At 38.0% G+C, this 25139-nt stretch overlaps 1 protein-coding gene across 1 annotated transcript in view; it reads left to right on the top strand.

Annotated features, from left to right (window-relative positions):
* The window catches only part of rnf213b (ring finger protein 213b), a 35016-nt gene that overhangs the window by 8400 nt on the left and 1477 nt on the right, over window positions 1–25139 (top strand). Inside the window, 43 exon segments of the mRNA XM_067430434.1 lie at window positions 85–228; window positions 389–541; window positions 713–1892; window positions 2147–2331; window positions 2477–2626; window positions 2809–6714; window positions 6798–6934; window positions 7013–7111; window positions 7307–7440; window positions 7529–7645; window positions 8802–8851; window positions 8961–9117; window positions 9208–9343; window positions 9700–9888; window positions 9990–10123; window positions 10240–10415; window positions 10530–10733; window positions 10951–11138; window positions 12386–12506; window positions 14363–14463; window positions 14614–14796; window positions 14877–15022; window positions 16141–16240; window positions 16378–16489; window positions 16892–17090; window positions 17202–17392; window positions 17504–17626; window positions 18092–18202; window positions 18379–18621; window positions 18710–18794; window positions 18878–18912; window positions 18991–19239; window positions 19425–19590; window positions 19861–19946; window positions 20291–20527; window positions 20638–20770; window positions 20878–20961; window positions 21383–21563; window positions 22504–22705; window positions 22818–22895; window positions 23119–23316; window positions 23435–23524; window positions 24902–25077. Coding sequence (XP_067286535.1) covers window positions 85–228; window positions 389–541; window positions 713–1892; window positions 2147–2331; window positions 2477–2626; window positions 2809–6714; window positions 6798–6934; window positions 7013–7111; window positions 7307–7440; window positions 7529–7645; window positions 8802–8851; window positions 8961–9117; window positions 9208–9343; window positions 9700–9888; window positions 9990–10123; window positions 10240–10415; window positions 10530–10733; window positions 10951–11138; window positions 12386–12506; window positions 14363–14463; window positions 14614–14796; window positions 14877–15022; window positions 16141–16240; window positions 16378–16489; window positions 16892–17090; window positions 17202–17392; window positions 17504–17626; window positions 18092–18202; window positions 18379–18621; window positions 18710–18794; window positions 18878–18912; window positions 18991–19239; window positions 19425–19590; window positions 19861–19946; window positions 20291–20527; window positions 20638–20770; window positions 20878–20961; window positions 21383–21563; window positions 22504–22705; window positions 22818–22895; window positions 23119–23316; window positions 23435–23524; window positions 24902–25077 — 11069 coding nt within the window.

Below are 25139 nucleotides of genomic sequence, written 5' to 3'. Positions count from 1 at the left end.
CTGGCAAGTAAAGTCGCTATCATGAAATGTCCATACATGCTTTTAATGAAGTGTTGACGACATATCTATACATCTTGTATACAGATAGACTCTTCTCGGTGGTTGGATTGGCTAAAAGGTTTAAGGGAGACTCATGGCTCTGTAGAGCAATCGTCTTTGTCCCAGGCCTCAGCTATCAACACTGGAGGCGTGTATCATGTGGGCTGGCCTGAAGATTTCAATGGGAAAGTGAGTAGACACAAGTATATGCCTAAAATGCAAAGGCTCTGTGGCTTAAAATCAGACTAACCTTTTCCAAAACTACTATTTAAATCAATAATTTAAATATTTAAGTTAATAGGTGAGATTGTGAGCATCCATTTAGTAACCGTAATTGTAATGTTTGTAGGCAGGTTTGGAGAATGTCTTTCATGTGAAAGTGACGAAGAACAAACAAGCAAAAACATACAATCTTAATGAACTCTTAGAGCTGCAAAATAAGCTCATGTTGATGTCATCTAAAGGGGAGCATGGAAGGGATCAAGTCAACAAGTTTACTCAGGTTGGGTCCATTATCATAATTGTCCATTTTGCAAAAAATATTAAACTAATGATGTCTGGAAAAAAAAATTCCCAATAAAAGACCAGAGACAATCATGTTACATATCTCTATGTGTATCTTTTTTTGTGGATGTTCGTTTTGTAGACACTTACCTCTGTTTTCATCCTGTAGGTTTTTGAAGGAGTCCAGAGGATGGGCCAAATACTCCTGCAGTTGCGCACATCGGGTAATATTCTCTTCCGAAACTGGGGAGCACAGATAACATGCAACAACCAAGATCAACCTTGCATTCAAGTTAAATTTTCCCTTTTAAGCAAATGCGTTGTATATCAGGGTGAGGTTGTAGAGGAGCTTCAAAAGCTGTGCCGGTCACTGGAGGACTTCCATAAAGACTGGTGTAGCCATTTGACTAAGATGCGTTCTAAATACTACGCTCTGAATCATTACACTTCAGAGCAAGTGGTCTATCTTTGCGAATGGATCAACAGTGTCACTATCAGAAGAAAACCTGTGCCACAACATATGTGGCATCTTTTGGCTCCTATCAAACCAGATTGTACCTTAAATGAAATCAGAGAGGCCTTTGAAAACGCAACTGAGACTGATTCTATGTTTCAATGTGACGTGGGAGAGGAATCAGAACAGAATAGTGACTTTAGCCTGCCTTTACTACATGTGGGAATGGAATGCTTAGAGGACCTGTGGCAGCAATTTAAAGAGAACATGTCCAGATTCCTTACCCATCATGTGGATGTTGAAACACTTGGACGGTTTCTCTCCAATCTCTCTGCCATGAATCAAATGCACATCAAACGAAAGATTCCTCCTATTCTGCAAGAGGGAAGGCCGAACCTTGTCCAATGCTCTGAGGCAGAACTGATTAGCACCACTCTGTCTTTTTATGCAGAGAGTCCAGAGCATCCTCTTCCAACAACTGATGAGGTATTAATGTGCCAGGAGGAGACAACTAAAGAGGAGGTGGAGATCTTCCTTCGCCGATGCCTGGGATTACAGGGTATTGCAAGCTGTCATAAGAAGATTTACACTCTGGTCAATCCAGGATCACTGACTTATGATGTGAGTGTGGCCCTGGTGGAATACTTTGAGGCACAAGAACGGCGTTCTGGGCCTCATTACCATCTAGTGATGGTCTGTCCTGTAAACCAGGATAGATATGTTCCTTCCTTCTTCAGCAACTATAGGGTGCAAACTGGTCTTAGTATATCTGCAGAAAGAATAAAAAATTACATTCGCTATCACTTCCATATACCATCTGAGCTGGTCACCCATTCAAAAGTCTATCCGGGAGAACTCTCTGTCTGGATGATTGCATCTGAACGTCCAGCTGTTGGTAAGCATTGGATATACTATATTATATAAGTCAACATGAAATCAAAATGGACTTATTTACTTTCTTAATGTTCTTAGCTTAATTGTAATAGTTTGCTTCATTGTTGGTTCTTTAATTTATTTATTTTTATTTTTAATCACACTGTGGAAGTAAAAATGGTTGGATTTTATTTTGACTTTAAATATGGTGATAATATTCTCTTCTATTCTACTCTACTTGTCTTTCTTTGTTATTTCTTAATACTCTTCTTGTAGGAAAGTCTCTGTATGTCAAGCGTCTTTTTGAGCAGTTCAGAAGAGAGGTTCCAACAGCCACCTTTCTAACAATCAGACTCATCGAGCCTCATGTTGACTTGGATGGATTTGTCCAAACTCTGTCCAAGAGATTGGCTCCACTGAGGGAGCAGGATCCTGTGCTGTTGCACATTGATGCTGCAGCGGTATGTTTTACATTTTTTTAAAAATGTTTAGCTGTATCATAGCGTGCACTATTATATACTATTTGTTGGTGACTGATAACATTTCGTCTCACTACATTTCCTTTTACATATTTGATCGTTTTTAATGGATTTCTTGGGTCCACAGGTGCGTCATGGCTTGGAGGAATTCCTGTTCAAATTGCTCATTCTAGGATGCCTTAGTGACAGCAAGGGAACTATATGGAGGAGAAATGCAGCTCACTTAGTGGCAATTGAAGTACTTCAGCGAGGTCAAAAGAGTCAAACCCAAATTGAGGTAGAAAATTTTGCTTTGTCATATATATATATATATATATATATATATATATATATATATATATATATATATATATATATATATATATAGAATTTTTATTAATATTTTGCTCCTTGGGTCATAACGTTTTAATTGTGGCACTTGTGTGTTTACCTGTAATATTGAATTTCTTCGTTTTACAGACAACCCATGGGTTTTTGCGTGCACTGCCTACTATCTTCTGTAGGCCCCCTAAAGACGTCAAGGCTTTGGAGATCATGAAAAAAAAAAAAGAGGGGTACCCATTCTTGGATCCGTTGATGGATAATGGAGAATTTGAAAGTGAAGACATGCAAAGACCCTACCAGTACTTAAAGAGATTCAACAGGAATGTCAACTTGGATCACTTCAAATATCAAGCTCATTCTGTAGAAGGTGATCCAGTTGACTGTCTCCATCATCTTTTGTCAAACTATGGCTTGAAGGACCCATCATGGGCAGAATTAAAGCACTTTACTTGGTTTCTAAACCTGCAGCTTAAAGACTGTGAGAACTCCATGTTCTGTGATCCAGACTTCCTTGCTGAAAATTTAAGTGGCTTTAAGGGCTTCATAGTAAAATTCATGATTCACATGGCTCGAGACTTTGCCTCTCCTTCCATTGACATCTCTGACCAGAGCCCCTCCTTTTTCTCTGAGAATAAAGATGAGGAACACATCCTCTCTATTCGAAAACGATGGGAAAATGAATCTCACCCATACATCTTTTTCAACGCAGATCATGTCACCATGTCTTTCTTAGGATTCCACGTGAAGAAAAACAGGACCATTCTTAATGCAGTCGATCCAAAAAGTGGCAAAGTGTTGATGGAAAATGTGATGACACAAGAGCTGTTTTCAGACATTGAGCGACAAAGAATTAACCTTTCTGAGGACTTTGATAACTTGTCCAGAGAAGACAAGATTCGAAGAATTTCCTTTGTTGTTGGTGCCAAAAAAGGCTGGGTAAAAGGACAGTTTGATCCAGACCCTACATATGAACTGACTACTGACAATGTTATGAAGATGTTGGCAATTCATATGAGATTCAGATGTGAGATTCCTGTGATCATCATGGGAGAAACTGGCTGTGGGAAAACGCGGCTTGTGCGCTTTCTCTGTGATCTGCAACGTGAAGACAGAGATGTAGAAAACATGAAATTAGTCAAAGTTCATGGAGGTACTACTTCTGAGTTCATCTATAGAAAGGTGCGGGAAGCAGAAGAACTTGCTCAGAACAATTGGCAAAAGCATAAACTTGAGACTGTTTTGTTTTTTGATGAGGCCAACACAACCGAAGCCATCTTTGCCATTAAGGAAGTGCTATGTGACAAAACTGTAGAAGGATACCCTCTGAAGAAAAACTCTGGTCTGAAAATAATTGCTGCCTGCAATCCATACAGGAGACACACACACAAAATGGTTGATCGCTTGGAGAAAGCTGGTCTAGGATACAGAGTGAAAGCTGAGGAAACGGAGGATCGCCTTGGTAAAGTTCCCATGAGACAGCTTGTGTACCGTGTGCACCCTTTACCTCCAAGCATGGTACCTCTGGTATGGGATTTTGGACAGTTAAGTGATTCAGCTGAACTCTCTTATATTCGCCAGATTGTGCAAAAACAAATGAGAGATCATAGATTGCCCCTAGAATGCCAGAGTGTGATCACAGAAGTTTTGGCTGCCTCTCAGAAATACATGCGCAGTCAAGCAGATGAATGCAGCTTTGTAAGCCTTAGGGATGTGGAGAGATCAATGGGTGTCCTGGTTTGGTTTTACAACCACAGAGACGATCTTTTTCCAAGTTCCCACTTGATTACAATTGAAACTAAGCAGGTGATCTTGAAATGCTTGGTGCTTGCAGTCGGTATTTGCTATTACCCATCACTTGAAGACAAAAGTCCGTATCTAGCGACTATCAGCAGATGCTTTCCTGATCAGTTCAACTCTAAAGAGTCACTGGAGCAGGAGATCACTTCATGCCAAGACTTTTTTCTTAAGAACATCCAAACAAGAGAAACGATTGCCAAAAATCTGGCTTTGAAAGAGAATGTCTTCCTTATGGTGGTCTGCATTGAGTTGAGAATTCCACTCTTTCTGGTTGGCAAGCCAGGGAGCTCAAAATCTCTTGCTAAGACTGTCGTTGCAGATGCAATGCAGCGCCAGGCATCTCACTGTGCCTTTTTCAAGAAACTCAAGGAGGTTCACATGGTGTCCTTTCAGTGCAGTCCTCACTCAAGCCCTGAAGGAATCATTGGAACTTTCTGGAACTGTGCCCGTTTCCAAAAGGATAAGAACTTAGATGAGTATGTGTCAGTGGTTGTACTGGATGAAATAGGACTTGCAGAGGACTCTCCTCAGATGCCATTGAAGACTTTGCATCCTCTTCTAGAGGATGGATGCATAGACAGTGACAACCCACAACCATACATGAAGGTTGGATTTGTTGGAATCTCAAACTGGGCTCTCGATCCAGCAAAAATGAACAGGGGTATTTTTGTGTCCCGTTGGGACCCAAGTGAGAAAGACTTAGTTGAGACAGCTGAAGGCATCTGCTCATCCTCCCAACCTGTTCTTCTGAAAATCAAGCACCTTCTGCCAAAATTGGCAAAAAGCTTTCTAGACATCTGTAAAACTGACAGTGACCAGTTCTTTGGACTCCGAGATTATTATAGCTTGATAAAAATGCTTTTTGCAACAGTCAGCGATTCAGATCAAGAGCCATGTGACACTGAGTTGGCAGAGGCTGTGTTGAGAAACTTCAGTGGACAAAGGGATGGTTTTGATCCACTTCATTACTTCCGTGAAATCTTCCAAAGCATTCAAGATGTCGAAAGGCCAAGTACATTGAAAATGATTGAACAAAATCTTAACCACCACAATGACAAAGAATGCAGATACCTTCTTCTACTCACAACTAACAATGCTGCCTTGTACATAATTCAACACCACATTTTCTCCAAGGAGAACTCTACATGCCCAGAAATTGTCTTTGGATCAGGATTTCCCAAAGACCAGGAGTATGCCCAGATATGTCGGAATGTGAGTAGAATAAAGGCGTGCATGGAGACAGGTCGAACTGTCATTCTTTTGAATCTCCTTAATCTATATGAAAGCCTGTATGATGCTTTGAATCAATACTATGTGTACTTCAGTGGACAGCAGTATGTTGACTTGGGACTTGGTTCACACAGAGTGAAGTGTCGAGTTCACAGAGACTTCAGACTTGTTGTGGTGGAAGACCAGGAAAAAGTCTACAGAAATTTTCCTGTTCCTCTTAAAAACAGACTGGAGAAACACAGAGTTGATAGGAGTACCGATTTGACTCTTTGGCAGCACAGAGTTTTGGGAAAACTCAAACAGTGGGTGCAACAGTTCTCAGAAGTTCAGCTGTCTGAATCTACTGAAGCAAATTTCAGCTTATCTGAAGCCTTTGCTGGTTTCCATGGCGATGCTTGTGCTAGTGCACTCCTGCAGGCTTTAGAGAAAATACAAAAATTGGGCCATGATAAAGCTACTCAAAATGATGAACTCCACTGCATTCCCATTAACAAGAATGAAGTCAGTGAACCAAGCGAAGATGGATCAAACATTAATGTGGCCAAGGACATGTGCATGAAAAGAGAGGAAGGTGAGGTTCCTCACATTGATGAAGAAATGACAGTGTCTCAAGAGGAAATGAACAAATTCCTTGATGACGCACAAGGAGATGCCTCAATGGAAGTTGACAACAAGGTACAGGATACAGAGGTTCATGAAGAAATTGTGACTCTTGGGGATGCTTCTGGTCTTGTAAAAATGGATGAAGATCCTGTTGATGTTGAAGCAAGAGACAGCATGGAGTCGAACAAAAGCATGGACGAGGAAGAGGAGGCCTATGAAACTGCCAAAAGCTTTCTATTGAATTGTTCCACGCCAGATGCGGTACTTAGGTTGAAGTATTCCGAATTTGGAAATCAGGAGAAAGACAAACTTCAGAGAATGTATTTCCATCAGCAAAGCCATCAATCTCTAAGAGACCTATTAGTCAACCATCTAGACAAAACCGATCAGGACAAGAGCAGATTCTTAGAGGTAAGGCTTAACAGATGACAGACAATAGATGCTTTTTTCCTAAGACTTTTAAGAGACTTGTCAATGCTCATGTTTTCTATTAGGTAACCACATTCTCCAATCTTCTCACTGGAGCTGATGTTAGAAATCTTGTTCCGGCCTTGGGTTTGTCGACTGAGCGGCTTCTTTTGCTCTCTTTACACCAATTTGACACAGAAGTTTCTTTTTGCAGCAAGATACGGTTCGTTTTTATTTTTATTACATATTTAATTTATTCAGTACCTTTCACTTTAGAAACAACATTTCTGTTCAACAACAGATCATTCCTGATGGAATCTGGGCTGTCTCTACACATTCTCTTGGTTCAGATGGACATGGAAGAGTCATTGTGCAAAAATGAACTCATTGCTTCAGCAAAGTGAGTCTTTTGATGCTGGTGGCTAAAAAAACAATGAAATACTTTTAGAACAAGTGGCAATGAAAAACTTTTAGAAAAAGTGTATTACTTTACTTACGTTTTATAATTTACTTGCATCAATTTAGTACAATGATTTCAATTTAGTAACAGTCCAGTCATCTTTTAACATATTTTTTTTCATTCCTCTTACCTCAGGTACTGTACCATGAATGAAATCTTGTCCTTAAAGTCAGATGAGTGCAATGTCTATACTGTGTTCATAACCAAACTCTCCCGAATTGGGGAGCAATGTACAACAAGTGGCAACAAATATATTGGCTTTCAAGGAGGTAAGTGGAAGTATTTTTTGTTGTAGAAACGTGTTTAGATATTATTGTCAAATAACAAGTATCATTATTTTTTTTATTTTTACTAAAGGGGTTTGGCTGTCTGCACATATTGATGACCTCAGAGATTCTGATGACATGAGCTTAAACCTTAAGTTTTTTTGTGGGATGCCTATAAGTAAACTTATCTCTCAGACAATCCAGTCAGGTATGTAAGGACCAAATGCTGCCTGCAGTTTGTACATCTACTAATTGCTAAAATCGAATTAAGGAGTAAAATATTTATTATTTATATGTATTATTTATTAATTTATTAGTGGTGCTGGCTAAGGCAACAGTATTTTTAAACAATCCCCTAACCCTTAATATTAAACTTAACAAATATGAATTCCTCAAATTGTGCAGCTTATTGAGAAGTTTAAGTGACTGGTCTTACAGTTTCTACCTGGTAGATAATAAAAATCCTAGAGGCTTTGTGATGGGAATTCTCAATATGAATATCTGACAACTGCCATTTGGTAATATAATACTACAGTAGCTCTAGGTAATTCCCTTCTCGGATACTTCTAATACAGTTCAAAACTTCAAGGTAATTCCAAAGTAAGGTGACCGCATCCCGTCGAGAAGCTACTATCACTACCTCAAACAAACATGAGCACACAGGTCTTTAGCATCTATACACTCTCACCGTCCTTCTGAGGTGCACACTAGTCCAACACAGGATCATTAATACTAACTTTGAGTATTACAGCCTCACCCTGAGAATGTCTCTGTAGTCTTCCAACACCATCACTGTTTCTGGTTTGGTCTTTTGAGCATATAATTTTTAGTACTTCTATTCCTTAGCTGTGCAGCATATTTACCTGATACGACTCCAAAGTTGCTCTTTGCTGAAATGAAGTTTTATTCACGGCCAGGAGATCACTGGTCACAACCAAATGAATCTCTCGAACAGAAAGAAACGTGTACATTTAAACTTAACAGTAAAGTAAAATTCATTGTCACTCAAGTTTCCTTCACTGTGATTTGTTCTGTTGATTGGTTCGTAATGATCTAAGGTAATCATATGACTGTTCTATTTGTGTTAAGCACCTTTTTGGGTACGTCTGAACATCCTTAGGCTGCTTTTTTTGTAGTTTCATGTTAAATAACTCTTTGACCACTTCTGAGGCCATTATATAAAATATTTCTATCATAGCTTTTACTGAAGAAGAGACCAAAGCCATATATAGAACACCCTAGCAACTTAATAACAACACTCTGGAAACCACCCACAATTATTGTTTGTATTGCATTGTTGTGGCAAGCTGCTTCTTTAAAAAAAAAAAAAAAAAAAAAAAATCTAAAACAGTATTCTTTAACAGATGTCAAGCAATCAGAAGAAATGGATACAAGTGGTCCAGAAAGTGAGAGGGTAAAATGCTTTAAGTTCGCAACGTATAAGTTTAAACACATACGTCAGAGATGTGCCAAAGGGGAAGAAATTGTATACCTTATGACTTAAATAATTATTTTGTTGTTAGGGAGATTCAGTACATCTACACAGTTTGTCCCTAATAAGATCCTGCACCCAGAAAGCTGCTTCACTGCTGAGAGATATAGGCAAAAAACCCTCCAGGAGTATAGAGCGCATGAACATATTGCTTGGCCTTCTGGGAAGTGACCCTGGGCGGATAGGAGGTAAGTTAGTTTTATGTCCTCCACTACTGAAACAAGATAATATATCAGAAATGATTAGCTTGGGTTACAAATATATGTATATATTTACAGTACGGTTCCAGGAAGTGTTGCTAAGGAGGCTGGTGTGTGTACTGATACAGAGGGAGGAGCTGGTTCATAACGCAGAGGACTGGGCTTATAAAGTGGCAAAGAACAATAAAGCTCTGCAGGAAGGTGGAACACTTAGGTACTGCAGTACTGTAATGCAACTAACATTAAAAATCCACCTATCATCTATATATCCAAAATGGTTAAAAACAGACGATGCTCACGGCCAATTATATCATGTCATTCATAAGGGGGTTAAATAAAAATCTCAGACCTTTAAAACTTGTGTGGAGAAAATGATGATGTGCTACTTCTAAAAATGCCTTTAAAATAATCTCGAGCTTCATTCCTACTAAAGGTTATTGTGTCTGTGATACAAGCAATCAACAACACACACAATTATTAAAAAATCTAAAAATTTTGCGCTGAATGATCAGCCATAGATTAGAGATAACTAACAATTAGCTAGCAAAACATTTCTGTTTTTGTGTTCAGGCACACTTTGTGGCGCTGTCTACAGGGTGTTATGACCCCAGTGTTGGCCAAAGTGTTGGAAGTGTTAGACAGAGACTGCAACTTGTACCTACTGTATGTAGAAGGGCTCAGTGAGGGTCTGGCTCAGTTCTGGCTGGATGTCTTTGAAGATCAACAGCTCCTTGACCTAACCTTCTCACAAAATGCAAGGTATTTTTGAATCCAGTAAACCTGCTCATGATCAGATGAGGCATTACATTGCTTTTAAATATCTGACTATAACTGATGAGGTGGATTTTTACTTCTTTTAGCACTACGGAACAGGAGATTACTGTGCAGTGTCAGCTGTTTGTTGGAGAAGTGGAACGGCGTTGTGCTGCTCCTTTTAGCTGGCTGATAAAAGCATACTGCCAGAGTTTGTGGGAGGAATCAGAGTTTGTGCGAGGTGAGGTCTCTTGTGTTTGGCTAAAGTTGGCCTGTTAGCTCACCAGATACCATATACATTTGTACTTAACACTATTTAAACACACTTTACACTGTGTGCTTTACATTTTCTCTCAGGCACTGAGAAAGGCAACAAAGAAAGAATTCTACAGTTTGTTAGTGCTGTGTCAGACAGTGGACTGGGCAGCTATATTCAGAAACTCTCCGAGGGAGAGAAAGTTGAGTTGGGTCGGCGCTACTTGACTGATTATGTTCTTCTGTCATTCAAAGTCCGCTCTGAGGAAGAGCTTTCGGTGAGATACAAAGGTTTTGTTAGTATGGCAATACATACAGTATCACATTGTTTTCACACATTACTCATTTCATGTTCTAATGTGAGCATCTGTGTGTGTATGTATTTTTTACAGGTCTTTTGTACTGCAGTGCAAGGTTGTGTGTTTGCTCTGCAGATGGAGATGTCAGTAACTCTTGAGCTCTCTCCATCATGGATCCTTGCAGGAGCCCAAATCTATACCCCACGCATGGACACATTATCACATACCGTTCAGCTCAACCCTCAGGTGGTTTACATCATCCACCGAGAAAGATCAAAGATGCTACGCTCTGATATGGTGAGGAGTTTAACCTGCATTTCTATGTTGACTTTTTTTATGCTAGTCTGGTTATGCTGTTCATCGGTAAAACTTAGTTAGTTGGCCAACACATGCTGGTTCCTATTTAAACTACTAATATTTAGCAAAATATCTACCAGTGTGTGCAATCAAACTTCAAAATTTGAACAAATGACAATTTTCAAAATTTGAAAAGATGTCTAATGTTTTATTACAGTGTGAGGACATTCTAGCTGTTGGTATCTGCGTTGAAGAAACAAAGCTCCTACCCGTAACATCACTAACTGAATGCTGGACTTTCTTACAAAGAGTTGAGCAACTTCAGCCGTGTTTAGAGAGAGTGCTTAGTCCAGACTACAGCGCCCTCTGCAGCCCTAGCTGTCTCAAACACCTGGACACGATAAAGTGAGCTATAATGAATGTTGCAGATTTATAAAATAGGATCATTTGAAAACTTGATTTTATATTAACAAAGATATATATAATATATAATATATACATATATATACACACACACACAGTACAGGCCAAAAGTTTAGACACATTACTATTTGTAATGTTTTTGAAGTTTCTTCTGCTCATCAAGCCTGCATTTATTTGATCAAAAATACAGATTTTTTTTTAAAATATTGTGATATATTATTACAATTTAAAATATTTGGTTTTCAATTTATTATACTTTAAATGATCATTTATTTCTGTGATGCAAAGCTGAATTTTCAGGATCGTTACTCCAGTCTTCCGTGTCACATGATCCTTCAGAAAATCATTCTAATATTCTGATTTATTATGAGTATTGGAAACAGTTATGCTGCCTAATATATTTGATGAATATCAAATATAATATATTTGATGAAAAAGAGCTGCATTTATTCAAAATAAAAACATATTTTCAAATAATATAAATCTCCTTTACTATCAATTATTGAATACAATTATTGATTTATTTAAAAAAAGAAAGGAAAAAAAAATGTCTGACCCTAAATTACTGACCAGTAGTGTATAATGTTGTTACAAAAGATTTCTATTTTTTAAAACATTTGTTTCTTTTTTTTTCATCAAAGTCTTATAAAAAAGTATCACAGGTTATGAAAAAATATTAAGCATCAGAACTGTTTTCAACTTTGAAAATGAATAATCATATTAGAATGATTTTCTGAAGGATCATGTGACACTGAAGACTGGAGGAATGATACTGAAAATTTAGCTTTGCATCACAGAAATAAATGATCATTTAAAGTATAATAAATTGAAAACCAATTAATTGTAATAATATATCACAATATTAAAAAAAAAAGTATTTTTGATAAAATAAATGCAGGCTTGATGAGCAGAAGATACTTCTTTTAAAAAACATTACAAATGGTAATGTGTCCAAACTTTTGGCCTGTACTGTGTGTGTGTGTGTGTGTGTGTGTGTGTGTGTGTGTGTGTGTGTGTGTGTGTGTGTGTGTGTGTGTGTGTGTGTGTGTGTGTGTGTGTGTGTGTATATGTATATCCCAGTATGTGTATATACGATATATATACCCTGTCATATACTGTATGTCATGATTTCTTATTCCAATTATATCTTACAATATATATATATATATATATATATATATATATATATATATATATATATATATATATATATAATTTTATTTCCTTAGGTCAGTGTGGCAGGAGTTGCTGCTAGTTGCTGCTTTCATTGAAAAGGTGGTCATCAAAATGAAAATGGGAGATGAGAGGATAAAAGCACTGACTCTGAAACATTGCAGTCAGTTGCATGGGGTGAGTCTAGGCTTAGGATACGTTTACATTACTCTGTCCACACTAGCATTTTTAAAGGGGGGGTGAAATGCTGTTTCATGCACACTGATCTTTTTACACTGTTAAAGACTTGGAATCCCATACTAAACATAGACAAAGTTTCGTTAATGGGGGCGGAATTTCCTTGTATGGGCCTTACGGACAATTCTACCGGAAGCGCGTGAGAGAGAGAGAGGGAGAGAGCGAAAGTAACAGGCTACGCCCATCAAAGCGCTGGCTTGTAGGATGCTGCACAGGTGATGTGCACATAACAATGTCACCAAAAAAGTGCGTTTTTGGTTGCCAGACCAAGACAGTCCTGCACAGATTCTCCAAAAACCCCGCGTTAAGGCAACAGTGGATGCAATTTGCTTTTCCGGATCAGCAACTGAGTTGCGCGAATGTTTATATCTGTTCGCTGCATTTCCGTGCCGACTGTTTCATAAACAAGGCCCAGCTCGACACAGGATTTTCCGATCGCCTAATGCTGAAGGATGGAGCAGTCCCAACGATAAAGGTCCCAACGTTAGAACCGCAGGCGGTGAGTTAGACTGCTTCAAATGTCTGTGTTTTTGCCTATGCTCATCAAGTAGCCCAAACATGATCACGTATAGTTAATTGATCAATGGAGCATGCGATGTGTAGTGCGTGTACATTTGTTTAGCTGGCCACTATATGTGTAACTTTATGTTTGTGTATTGTAAAAGCACTCAAAACAACAATACACAAAGAGGGGGGAAATATGTTGAACTAAATAAGCACGCTTCTTCATTCAAATGCGCTACTATTCCGTGTCTTTCTATGTAAACACTAACTTAGCCTGCCGTGCAAAACCAGTCCGCTTCCTGTCTACACAAACCACGCGTAAACACACAAACACACGTGCACAACTGCACTTCCCACATGTACACCTTCAAAGACAAAAATACGACGATATAATTCAAGTATAAATATGTAAATAACACAAGCCGCTAAGCATATTATATAGTTAGTGTATAACTTGTACCACATAGAGACGTCCTGCTCTAGTCATTTTTGCTGCTGCTCCTGTTCAACTGCAGCCTCTGGGTCTGATTCCGGATCATAGATGTATGGCTGTATCTGATTAAAAGCCATATTTTTATTTTGAATAAAGTTTTTTTCCCGCTGTTAGGGATGACACAGCTTTACGACGCACTCGACTCAACACAATAGCAGCAGCGAGCACACGTCATTATTTAGCTCCGCCCACACGATACGCCCCCACTCGCTCGGCTTTTTTCGGAAAGACTCGGAACAGCGCATCTTTCTTATATAATTATAAAAAAAATAAAGACTTTTCGGAGATATGCAGGATGCAATGCTACTCTATAGGTACTCAAGATTGACATGACACTGACTGAAACTGAGTGTTTCACCCCCCCTTTAAGCATTTTCCAAAAGTTTCTCATCTACACCGGAACATTAGAAAACACTAAATTAATCTTACTGCACATGCGTAAACCCTCATAAAAGCTCACTGAGTTGATACAGACAGAACAAGACATAATATAGCTATCATGCAATTCTTCTTGCAGGATCATTTTATTTAGTAAAATGTAATTCACTGATGCGTCCAGGTAGCACTCACTCACCATTTTGTATTTGGTCTAAAACGTTTTCATGTTTTGCCGCAGGACAGCAAATGCGAATAAATTATTTGTCTAATTTATTAATAAATATTGTATTAATAAAACATATTAGTGTGGACAAGGCCTTATTTTTTGTATGAAACACTGAAGCCATTTTTGTTATGGTAAAATTTGAGTGCTAAGAGCAAATTTTTTCAGGACAGATCCCTTATATTTCCTTTCTCGCAGCTAATGGAAGGGTCTTCTGATTTGAGGAGCAAAGACAATCTTCAGAAAATCATCCGCATACTCAATGATTACCACAATGAGTCCATCAGCAGAGAATTGCGGTACTCTTGATTTTCATTGAGCTTTATGATATTACATGATATAAATGATTTTATCTGAATCCCTGACATTTTAATTCTGTGTTTTACTTTACAAAGCAATTCTGAATGATTCATAACCTTTGTTTATTTCTGTATACTCTTTCTTCACAGATATGGTGTGAAGTGCTCTGTGTGTCTGTTAGATCTCTCCGAGCCCACTTCTCTTCCTTGTGAGCATGTGTTTTGTCTGTCCTGTTTGAGGAGATCCACTGAGAGAGAAGGAACAAAGTACTGTCCCGTGTGCAGGAAACCTCTATCGAACAACTTCCAACCCACTGTCTCCACAACCATAGAGTGAGTTTAATTCCTTGTTCTTGGTTACCTCTGATAGATATACAGTATATTGTTACAAAAACATGTTTTGTCTGTTACAGTTTAGCCCTAAAGCAGCATAGAGAGATAACAAAATGCTGTAATGCATTTTTCCTGGAGGTGGTTTCTCGCTTCTGTCTGACTGATGATCAAGACCCCCCAGAGGACCTGGTGGAACTACTTTTTTCTCTCCTCATCTTGGCACAAGGTGGGTGGATTCCTGTATATACTCATCCTTTTCAATACAACTGCAAATGAATAAGGAGCTTGGAAGCCTAAAAAAGATGTAAATTTAGCATTCAAATATCATAAAATCTCTTGCCTTGCACTGTCACCACTCTACATTTTATCCTTCCCGTGGTACTCCGTGAGACTTAAAGGGTTAGTTCACCCAAAAATGAAAATTATTTCATTAATTACTCACCCTCATGTTGTTGGACACCTGTAACACCTTCGTTCATCTTCAGAACACAAATGAAGATATTTTTGTTGAAAGCTGATGGCTGAGAAAGGCTTCAGAAAGGCCTCCATTTGTATTCAGTACATTTCCACTGACGCATTCACAAGAAAAGGCACTAAAGACTTTGTTACAAAGTCTATCTCACTTCAGTGGCTGTACCATAATTTTACGAAGCAACGAGAATAGTTTTTGTGCGCAAAAAAAATCTAAATAATGACTTTATCCGCCAAGTTATTGTCTTCCGTGTAGGTCTCGGATGTGAACTCACGTGATAGCAGCGCTCCTTCTCTTCCGGGTCATGTATTCTAATGGTGGAGCTACGTCATATTCTCGCGCATGCGTCGAGTTCACGTCAATAACTTGGTGGATAAAGTCGTTATTTGGATTTTTGAGCGCACAATAACTATTTTCGTCGCATTGTAAAATTATTGTACAGCCACTGTAGTGGGACTTTGTAACGACGTCTTTAGTGCCTTTATGGGTCTTGTGAGTGGGAAGCCTGAAGCCTTTCTCAGCCATCAGCTTTCAACAAAAATATCTTCATTTGTGTTCCGAAGATGAACGAAGGTCTTACGGGTGTCCAACAACATGAGGGTGAGTAATTAATGAAATAATTTTCATTTTTGGGTGAACTAACCCTTTAAGGCCCCGGCCTGCTTGCCACCGAGAGCTTTGTGTAAAAACAGGCCAAATCATAATTCATAACAGGCCGAGTCATAATTATTTTCCCCTCCAATACGCCAATAACTTTAGGCTATGAACGGATGAGTCTAGAAAATATCTAGAAAAAAATGTATTTACTCTAATATGCTTTATAATATGTTGTCTTTATAATGTTTACGTTTAAATGTTTATAAACATTACAGGAGATGTGTATAAGACCAGAGAGCTCTCCCCATTTTTGGAATGTGTTGACCAGTGCCCTGTGGTGCGCTCTGTGCTGCCTAAACTCCTTCTGCAATACAGGTGTTGCAATACAACACATACATATAGTTTATCAAACCAGGCATATGTGACTGTTTTGTATGACTTTAAATATGCAAGATATAGTGAGTTTTTCTCATTCGTATCAAGAAGAGTTTGAAATAAGATAATCTCTTCAGTTTCAAACAGATGAAGAAGCATATTCAAATGTACTTGGATAACCTGGAGAACAAGCTATTGGACAAGGAGGACAGAACTGAACTCTACCGACTGTTTGTTAACTGTTTCCAGGTATGTCATAAACTCGCCATTTTGTAACTCAAATTTTCTTGTTAAGGCAAGAATAACTTTTACTATTTCTCAAGTGTTAAACTTAGGTGCTTTATCTGTTTTGTTTCATGGACATGAATGATTAATCAAATGTGATCATACTTAAGATTTTTGTTTGGTGGATAACCAAATGGGTGAAAAATCCCACAGATGTGAGGGTGAACTCTTTTGGTTTGGGCAAGTAAGCAACCACCTAGCAATGCCTTAGCAAATGCCTAACAATGCACTAAAAACTTTTGTCGTTTTTATTTTTATTTTTTAAATGAAGTATAATCTTCAACGGCTATATTCCGATTTCATCCACATTAACTATTATTTAAAATCTGTATATGTTTCTCTAAAAGCAGATGTATGTTTATTCAGGATTCCCTGTTTTGTTCTGGATTAAATGGAGATCATAGACATCTGAGGGACAACTCAAGTTTCCTTAGCCGACTGGCTCGTAAACAGACACCTTCCAGACAGAATGACCCAGCTGAGTTTCTGCTGTCTATGGCTCGCCTCCGAATGTGTCTGGACTCTGCTGCCCATATCCTGTCTAGAGCTGTCGGCCAAAGAACCGGTAAGAGGGTCTGCTGGTCTGACCGATTCATGGCAGTTAAATTGCAATGCTTGAATGCATAACATTTAGCAAAATCGTGTGCAGTCTTTCCATATGGTTGGTGTTTTTCAGATCATTTTGAGGATGCGGAGATGAAGCTTTTGGAGCAGGTGAAGGCAGTGTGTGACTACTGTGACAACGACTGGTATAGAGTTTACCTGCTTCGAGCACTCAACAGGCAGGCTGGCATGGACTGTCTGCAAGCACTAATCAACAGCACTGATTATGGATGGATATTTCCTGCAGAGATACTACGCCTTCATGTATGGCCATTCAAAATGAAGTTGCTTTTAGGGTGTTTATAGTTTTATATAGTTAAGTAATAAAAATAAGTTTAATGTTTTAAAAAGGACTTGTTATTTTCTCTTGTACAGAGGTTGATTCCTGGAGAAGTGGATCGTTTTTTGTGTTGTGGTCAGTCATACCACATTCTTAGAGATGGAGTGGGAGAAGCACTGGAGGAAGGCACGACACGTGGACTCAAAGATGCTCTACGGGTCGGTGTCTACAGTATCTATATTAAATAAACAATACACATACACACACACAAAAATTATTGTGTGGGCAAATACAAAATAAAGACTTAAATTTAGACTTATTTGTCATATGTCTAATAAAGGACACATTTTAGAGTGCCAAGGTGTTTGTTGATGTACTGTTGCACTACAGCTAAAAAAATTGGTGTCAGCAAGATTGTTTTTGAAAGACGTCTCTTATGCTCACCATTTATTTGATCAAAATGCAGTAATATTGTAAAGTATATTACCATTTAAAATAAGTGTTTCATTATAGTTTGACATGTAATTTATTCCTCTGGTGTCAAAACTTTCAGCAGTTTTTAGTATTGTCACACTTGATTAATTCAGTGCATCCTTGCAGAATGAAAATGTCAAATTCTTTTAACAAATAAAAATTGTTACTGATTACATTCTTCTGGAGCTTAAGTCTAAATATTTTTTCAGGCAATGGATGGTTCTGGCCCAGAAAAAAACGTCCTGCTGACTCTAGCTGTGTTCAGGCAGGTCACCTGTCGCTTCATGTCACCTGAAAGAGCTATAAATCCTCAAGAACAGGTAAGTGTTTGTTAGGTTTTATGATTTTATCAGTCAGTAGTGAACATAGAACTAGAAACCAAATATGGTGATGAAATAACAACAAAGTTTCACGTGCAAGGAAGCGTATACTTTATGAGATTGAGAAAAACACAGCTGGCAGACTTAAGCAACTCAATTTTCCTCTTTGTGTACAGGATATCAGCTTCTTGGAGGACTTTATTAGAGAGAACATCTTAGGACATGCCAGAGAGCTTTGCACTGCTCTCTTATCCAATCAGATTGGAGGTCCAGGATCTTTCCTGAGACTTGGTGCAGATGTACGTGCTCAGCGGCGTCCTGTACTTGAGCTCCTAGTGCATGCGAGCGCAGTGTTTTACAGTGGAAACAGACTGTTCAGTCCCCTCTACAACATTGCCTCTCAACCACAGAGCATGACAGTAAGGACCACTACTTAATTAATAATACATATTTTGTTTTTTTAATTGATCAGGATGATCACAGCCATGCTTTTCTACTCACAATCAGGAAGCCTTCCTACCCACAATGCCTGATGACCATACCAGTGAGGCCCATCAGTGGCTCAATGAGAGAAGAAAACTGCAGATGTACTGTAAGTGTGACTTGTCCATTAAGACAAATACTTCTTTAAATGCAACCTAACAAATTCATTTGTTTTTCATTCTAACCCTATAGTTTGTTCTAATGGCCATGCCTGCTTTGTAGGAGAGGTGAGAAGAAAAAGATAAAAAAATTAAATTGATACTATTGTCTGGGAAGATTATGATTATTTCTTTCCATTTGTTTAGTGTGGTAAACCGGTGGCTTTGTCATCTTGTGCCACCTGCGGAGTGCCTATAGGAGGTCATAATCATAACCCAGTGGAAGGTTTTACTCAAGTCAATGTAGTCAAAGACCTGACACAACCCGGACATATACTGGGGCGGGCTGAAAACCGGTCTGAAGCCCCAAACAGGAATCTCACTCTAGCACAGTCTTGTGTCCTCCGTCTATGTCTTCACCTGGCCATGTTACAAGGGTCCATTCATCACCTGCAGGTAAAAAGGATGAACCATAAGGACAATGTGTGTGTGCAAATGTTGACTTTTTAGATGTGGTTTTGCATTCTAACTGACTTTTTTATAACTCTGATCCAAATAATGCCAGATACTGAGTCAATTAGCAGGCCACTAGCATTAGTGAATCAAAAGCACTGTTTTTTAAAGGTCTTGGTTCTTCACAGGGCATCAGAAATATGATCAAACCAACTGTTAATGATGTCAGTGAATTCATTTGGCTACATATTGAGAAGGACATGGAGGTTCTTGGGAAGACTTTGAATCTTAACATGGATGACTGTGCCATTTTAATTCATCTGATCTTCAGAAGATCTCTAGTGAACACCTCAGGTATCCATATTAATCTTGACAAAAGTTAAATCTTCTTGAAATTTTGACAATGTTGCATGCATTTTACTTAAAGTTGTGAAAAAGAATGTTATTTTAGTATATATAAACTATTATAGTATTTATTAACATTTTTAATTTGCTTTTATTTTTTAATAATTATGGAAAACTGTTTTAATAGTTTTAGCTTTAATGAACATTAACAACATTAGGAAAAATTGTGTTGACAGAGAACCTATGTTTGATTTGTATTTATTTATTTATTTTTATCAGGTGCTGGTGTGAATCTGTCTTCACGCAAGTCCAGAGAACAGTGGGAGAATACAGTGTGTAAAACAGTCATCAGTCCTGTTTTACAGGTCAGTCTTTATACTGATAAATGTCAAGGGGATACATTAAACCATAAGTCTTTGAAAAACACAGATTAACTAAGAGGTGTCCAATCCTGCTCCTGGAGGGCCACTGTCCTTTTGAGTTTAAACCAACCCTAATTAAACACACCTCACCCAACTAACCAACTAACTTCCTAGGCATAATAGAAACTTCTGTTGAGGCAATATGGAGCTAAACTCTGCAGGACAGTGGCCCTCCAGGACAGAGTTTGAACACCCTTGGATTAACGGCTAAAACAATATACAAGTATAAATATTTAGTCATATAACTGCATTTACTTGATTCGGTCAACCTTTGTCTCTGTTTTCAGGATATGAACAGGAGGTTGGGCCGTGCACAGGAACTGATTGCAGCTGATAACCGACTTTCTGACAGCCCCCTGATGAACATGCTGAGGGGAGACCCTCAAAAAATCCTTAAACTCCCCACTAACTGCCCCACCCACCACTCTGCCTTCTGGAGCCCCTCACCTGTCCTAACAGTGGAAAGCTTATCACAGCAAATAGACCAGAGTAAAGCAGCCCTGCTCACGCTTTTTGTCAATAAGGTGAAGACATATAATTATCCGGGTCTTTGCGGAAGTTACAAGCATGGTTCATGTTGGCTTTAAGCATTTTCCCAAAAGTAAATGCACATGTGTGTGTTTGTGTTTATCAGGTGCACTGCATACGACAGCTAAACCATTTGCCGGCTCTTGCTGCCCTGTTGTCTGATCTAATGAAAGTGCTTCCTTCAGGCTCTGAGACCCAAACCCACACCATCGCTTCACTGCTGCACAGTATTCCTGCTGGTCTGTTTATGCTTATACTCACTGGTGGAGACAGCTAATTGATTGATTTATGAAGCTTTTGTATATATGCAACATTACTGTACTCTAATTTGTGTTACTGAATATAGGCCACCAGAAGAAATTATTGTTGGAAAGAGTAGAGATCTTCATGAAGGTTTGGAACCAACTCAGAATGGAAATATCCAATAACAGTAAGCTTTTAGAGGTTATAGCTTTAAAACACATGGGCCAGGTTTCACAGACAGAGCTTAGACAAAGCCAGGCTTAGGCCTTAGTTCAATTAGGACATTTAAGTAGATTTTTAGAAAAAAACATTACTGGTGTGCATCTTGAGATAAAACAATGGCACTGACATATTTTAAGATAAGTCTGTGCAACCTGATTTCAATTAAAACATGCATTTTAGCCTGGGACTAGGCTTAAGCATTGTCTGTGAAAGGTGGTGGATAAATGTTTAAAACATTTGAATGCTACAAGTGAATTTAGACATCATTAAGAGCACAATATTATAATGTATAGAATAAAAAATGGATAACAGAGCGATGTTTTGTGCATCCCTACATAGAAAACACTATAATTTGGTTAACCTGCTGAATTGTTGTATTTTTTTAGCTTCAGTGGGTTTGGATCCTGTTCTTTGTGAAAAAGATCTTACTATGGAAAGCTCTGGGCAGTTCCTGTCCCTGAGTCGCCGCGGACCAGGCTCATGTCTCCACGCAGTCATAGATCTTCTGTCTGAGACCCACAACAGTCTTGTGCGTGAAGCCAGAAAACTCTGTCACCTGGACGACAGGTGTGTATTTGAGAATGAGATTTTTTTTTAACGTTTTGAAAGTCTCTTATGCTCATCAAGGCTGCAAAAGTAAAAAGGAATATTGTGAAATATTATTGATTTAAAAAAAAACTGTTATATATGTTATGTTATATATTTTAAAATCATTATTTTAAAATGTCATTTGTTCCTATGATGGGAAAGCTGGTTTTAAGGAGCCCACATTAGCTCTGTAAAGCATAAAGTCTGAGCAAATGGTGAGAGATCATTAGCTAAATTTACTGTGGTTCTGGTATGGTTTTCTGTAATACTTTTTCATTCAAATTTTGCAAAAACAGTCACTTAAAATTCTAATTATGTATAAAATCAAACACACACACAAACACACACACACCATTTTAAATGTGACCATTTTAATGGTAGAGTACGAGTGAAGCTTTGGAAAATTGTGAAGGTGGAAATGCTAGAATGAGATGGTCTAGTAAGTGCACATAGCTATGTTCCCAACCCCACGGTCACGGCATTAAAATACTAATTTTGGAAAAATACTTCTTTATAATTAATAAATCTTTATATTAACTGGCTTTCTTTTAATACAATACAGTGAAAGACAATCATCTGTAGTGTTAAGTGATTAATTTACACCAAAACAAACAATAAAATGTATACCTTCATCTCTGAATTCAGACAAACTCAGTGCTGACTTATTTTCCATCGGTTCTTTTTCGTTAATTGAAATATGTGCAAAGGATTGTGGGTGATCTTAAGGACGTGAAGAATAATGACTGATGAAATTGAGCTGAACGAAAGATGCAAAACGAAGGCAGTCTTTCAAGTACCCTTCAAATTTAGGCGCTTGATGTGGCAGCCTTACTAGGATGCAGTCTTCCACTCGAGAAGCACACTAAATGTGTTTAATGTCTTATTTATACATGTTAATTTGCTGCATTTTATTTTACAGTGACTATAAAGTTCCATTGGTGGCACTGTCCGAGAGCCAACTTGCCCTGTGTCACCCGGAGTTGGAGTTGCTCCCTCTGGTGTTAGCTAACTGCCATTACACACTAGAGAAGGGGCAGCAGACAGTGAGCTCCTATGATCATCAGGCTATTGAGAGAGAACTCAGCAGACGATATTTTGCAAGCAAACCACGCATTCAAACAGTGAGTCCACTCATTTTAAACCATATTATGGTGTATGACCAGATATCAACATAAGAACATATGAACATTGGTTACTTATCACTGAAAATTCATCATTAAAAATTCAATGCAGGACACTGATAAATATCTGCGAAGACACCATCAGAATTTTATAGAAATCCTTGAAGAGGTCAGAGCCAAAATACCTCAGGTAATTTCCTTCAGTCTCTTTGCACTTTTTATTTTATCAAAAATAGAAGGCCTTAGCAATGCCTCTGGTTAAGGGTGACATACTGTAGAAATATAATATGATATAATTAATTGAATTATTTATTAATATATTTTTGTTTAATTGAACTTCCACTTGAATATTGATTTAACTGAAAGCACTTTTTCTTCTGACGGAAGCCTAATGTTTCCCATTTGATTGACAGGAACCACTAAAGGGCTCTCTGCTCAGCGCCATGAGATCAGTGTTACGTTCATTCACTCATGTGTGTGATGCAGTGTATGTTGTGGAGATTGGACTTCGTTTCCTTGGTAAAACTGGAGGAGACCCACAGGCCCTGCTGCTGTCCTATCTGACAGACTCCTTGAAAATGGGCCAACAAATCTCAAGCAACATAGCTGAGGTAAGGCATTTAAAGTAGTAACTTAAAGGAAATTTAACCAAGCCAGTATTTCACCACTACTATCAGAGCATATGACCTATGTAAATCTGAAATTTGAATCCACACTTCTTGGTTTCAGGCTTTAAAAGAGAACCGGCTTAGTCAGTGCACAGCCACCTGGCAGCTCCTTACCTGCTGGAAGAGTGAACTGATGATGAGGAAAGGACAGGTAATTTGACATTCAGCCTAGATGTGAAGTGAAACATACAAGAAGGTCATTTTGAGACATTTTTACTTCTAAGTAATCACATTTATAGCATTTGTTTTCTTCTGATTTCCCTACATGAGTTCACACTGAGCCAGTAGGAAGCCTGCTTTAACACAGGTTTTGATCATAACAAAATGATAATAAAATAATTTATTTTGTATACAAGAGCAAATAGTCCCAAATAAAGCAGCATTTATTATTTTAATAAATATAATCATATACTCTGAATGTTATTATTGCATACTGTTTTATAATATACTACAATACAATGAGGTGCAAATAGTGGCTGCAATGTATAAACAGCATTTAACATCTATTTACAAAAAATATTGCTATATATACTTTTTGTTGCTGTTTACACTCATTGCAAATAGCTGCTGCCTTAGTATATAAAATACAATACTGTTCTAAAATTTGGACTAGGTATTATTCATATATTCAACACGGATTCATTAAATAGATCAAAAGTGACTGTAAAGGCATTTATAATGTTACAAAATATCTTGTTCAAATAAATTGTTCTTTCTTACTTTTTTTATCTAACGATTATTTACACTTAGTGCAAAGCAAATACTGCTATTTGTACTTTTTGTTGCTTTTGACACTTAGTGTGAGTAGCTGCTGCCTCAGTATAAAATACAATACTTTAAAAAAATATGGAAAAATATTTAAGCTGCAAGAAATGTTATTTGTGCACCAAATCAGCATATTAGATGATTTCTGAAGGATCATGTGACACTGAAGATTCGAGTAATGATGCTGAAAATTATGCTCAGCTTTGTCATCACATGATTAAGTTACATAAAAATAAAAATTATATTAAATTGTAATAATATTTAACAATATTTAAATATTTTACTGAATATGAAATGCAGGCTTGGTCGGCATAAGACATCTTTCAAAAACTCCCCAAACTTTTGAATGGAATTATATGCATGAATCATTTGTGTTAAAATAACTGTTTTCACAGTGCATTCTTTGTACAGGCATCTAATCCCAATCCCCCTTCTGCTTAGCTATTTAGCCTGTCACTAAACTGACCCCATTACTAGTAACCTCTGACCTCCTCTGATTGACCCTAAACAACAGAGAGATTGGACAAATGAGGGTTGTAAATCCAAAGGAAAGTGTTGGCCCAAGTGTGCCAATAAGACAGCGTGTGCTACAAACAGTTCAAAGACTTTTAACCCATGCTCTTCTGAATAGCTGGACGGCATTACTTAAAGACAACATTGAGGAATTTTTTTTACGCTGATTCCAGAAACATATTAATGATGTTTTCATCTGTATTGGTCAGTTGTATTATGGTGTCTCTAATTTGCTTAAAATCTTTTACAGGATCCATTCCAACGATTGTTCAAAGAATTCAGAGATAAACTGAATTCAGAGGAAAGAAAGCAGGTGAAGGTTTTCCTTGGGTTCACAGATATTGACATTTTCTCTTTGGAGTTACATGAGATCCTTCTGCTCAGGACCAACAGCACCGTGGATGACGGATTCGCTCCGCACTGGGAGTAAGAACTGATCTTATTTACATTGTTTTGATTGTTTTTTTCAATTTAGCAGTCTGGACTGC

The sequence above is a fragment of the Pseudorasbora parva genome, chromosome 21, assembly GCF_024679245.1.
Source record: "Pseudorasbora parva isolate DD20220531a chromosome 21, ASM2467924v1, whole genome shotgun sequence".
Lineage (NCBI taxonomy): Eukaryota > Metazoa > Chordata > Actinopteri > Cypriniformes > Gobionidae > Pseudorasbora > Pseudorasbora parva.
The sequence above is the reverse complement of the archived record's forward strand: the minus strand, read 5'-3'. Positions and strand labels throughout refer to the sequence as shown.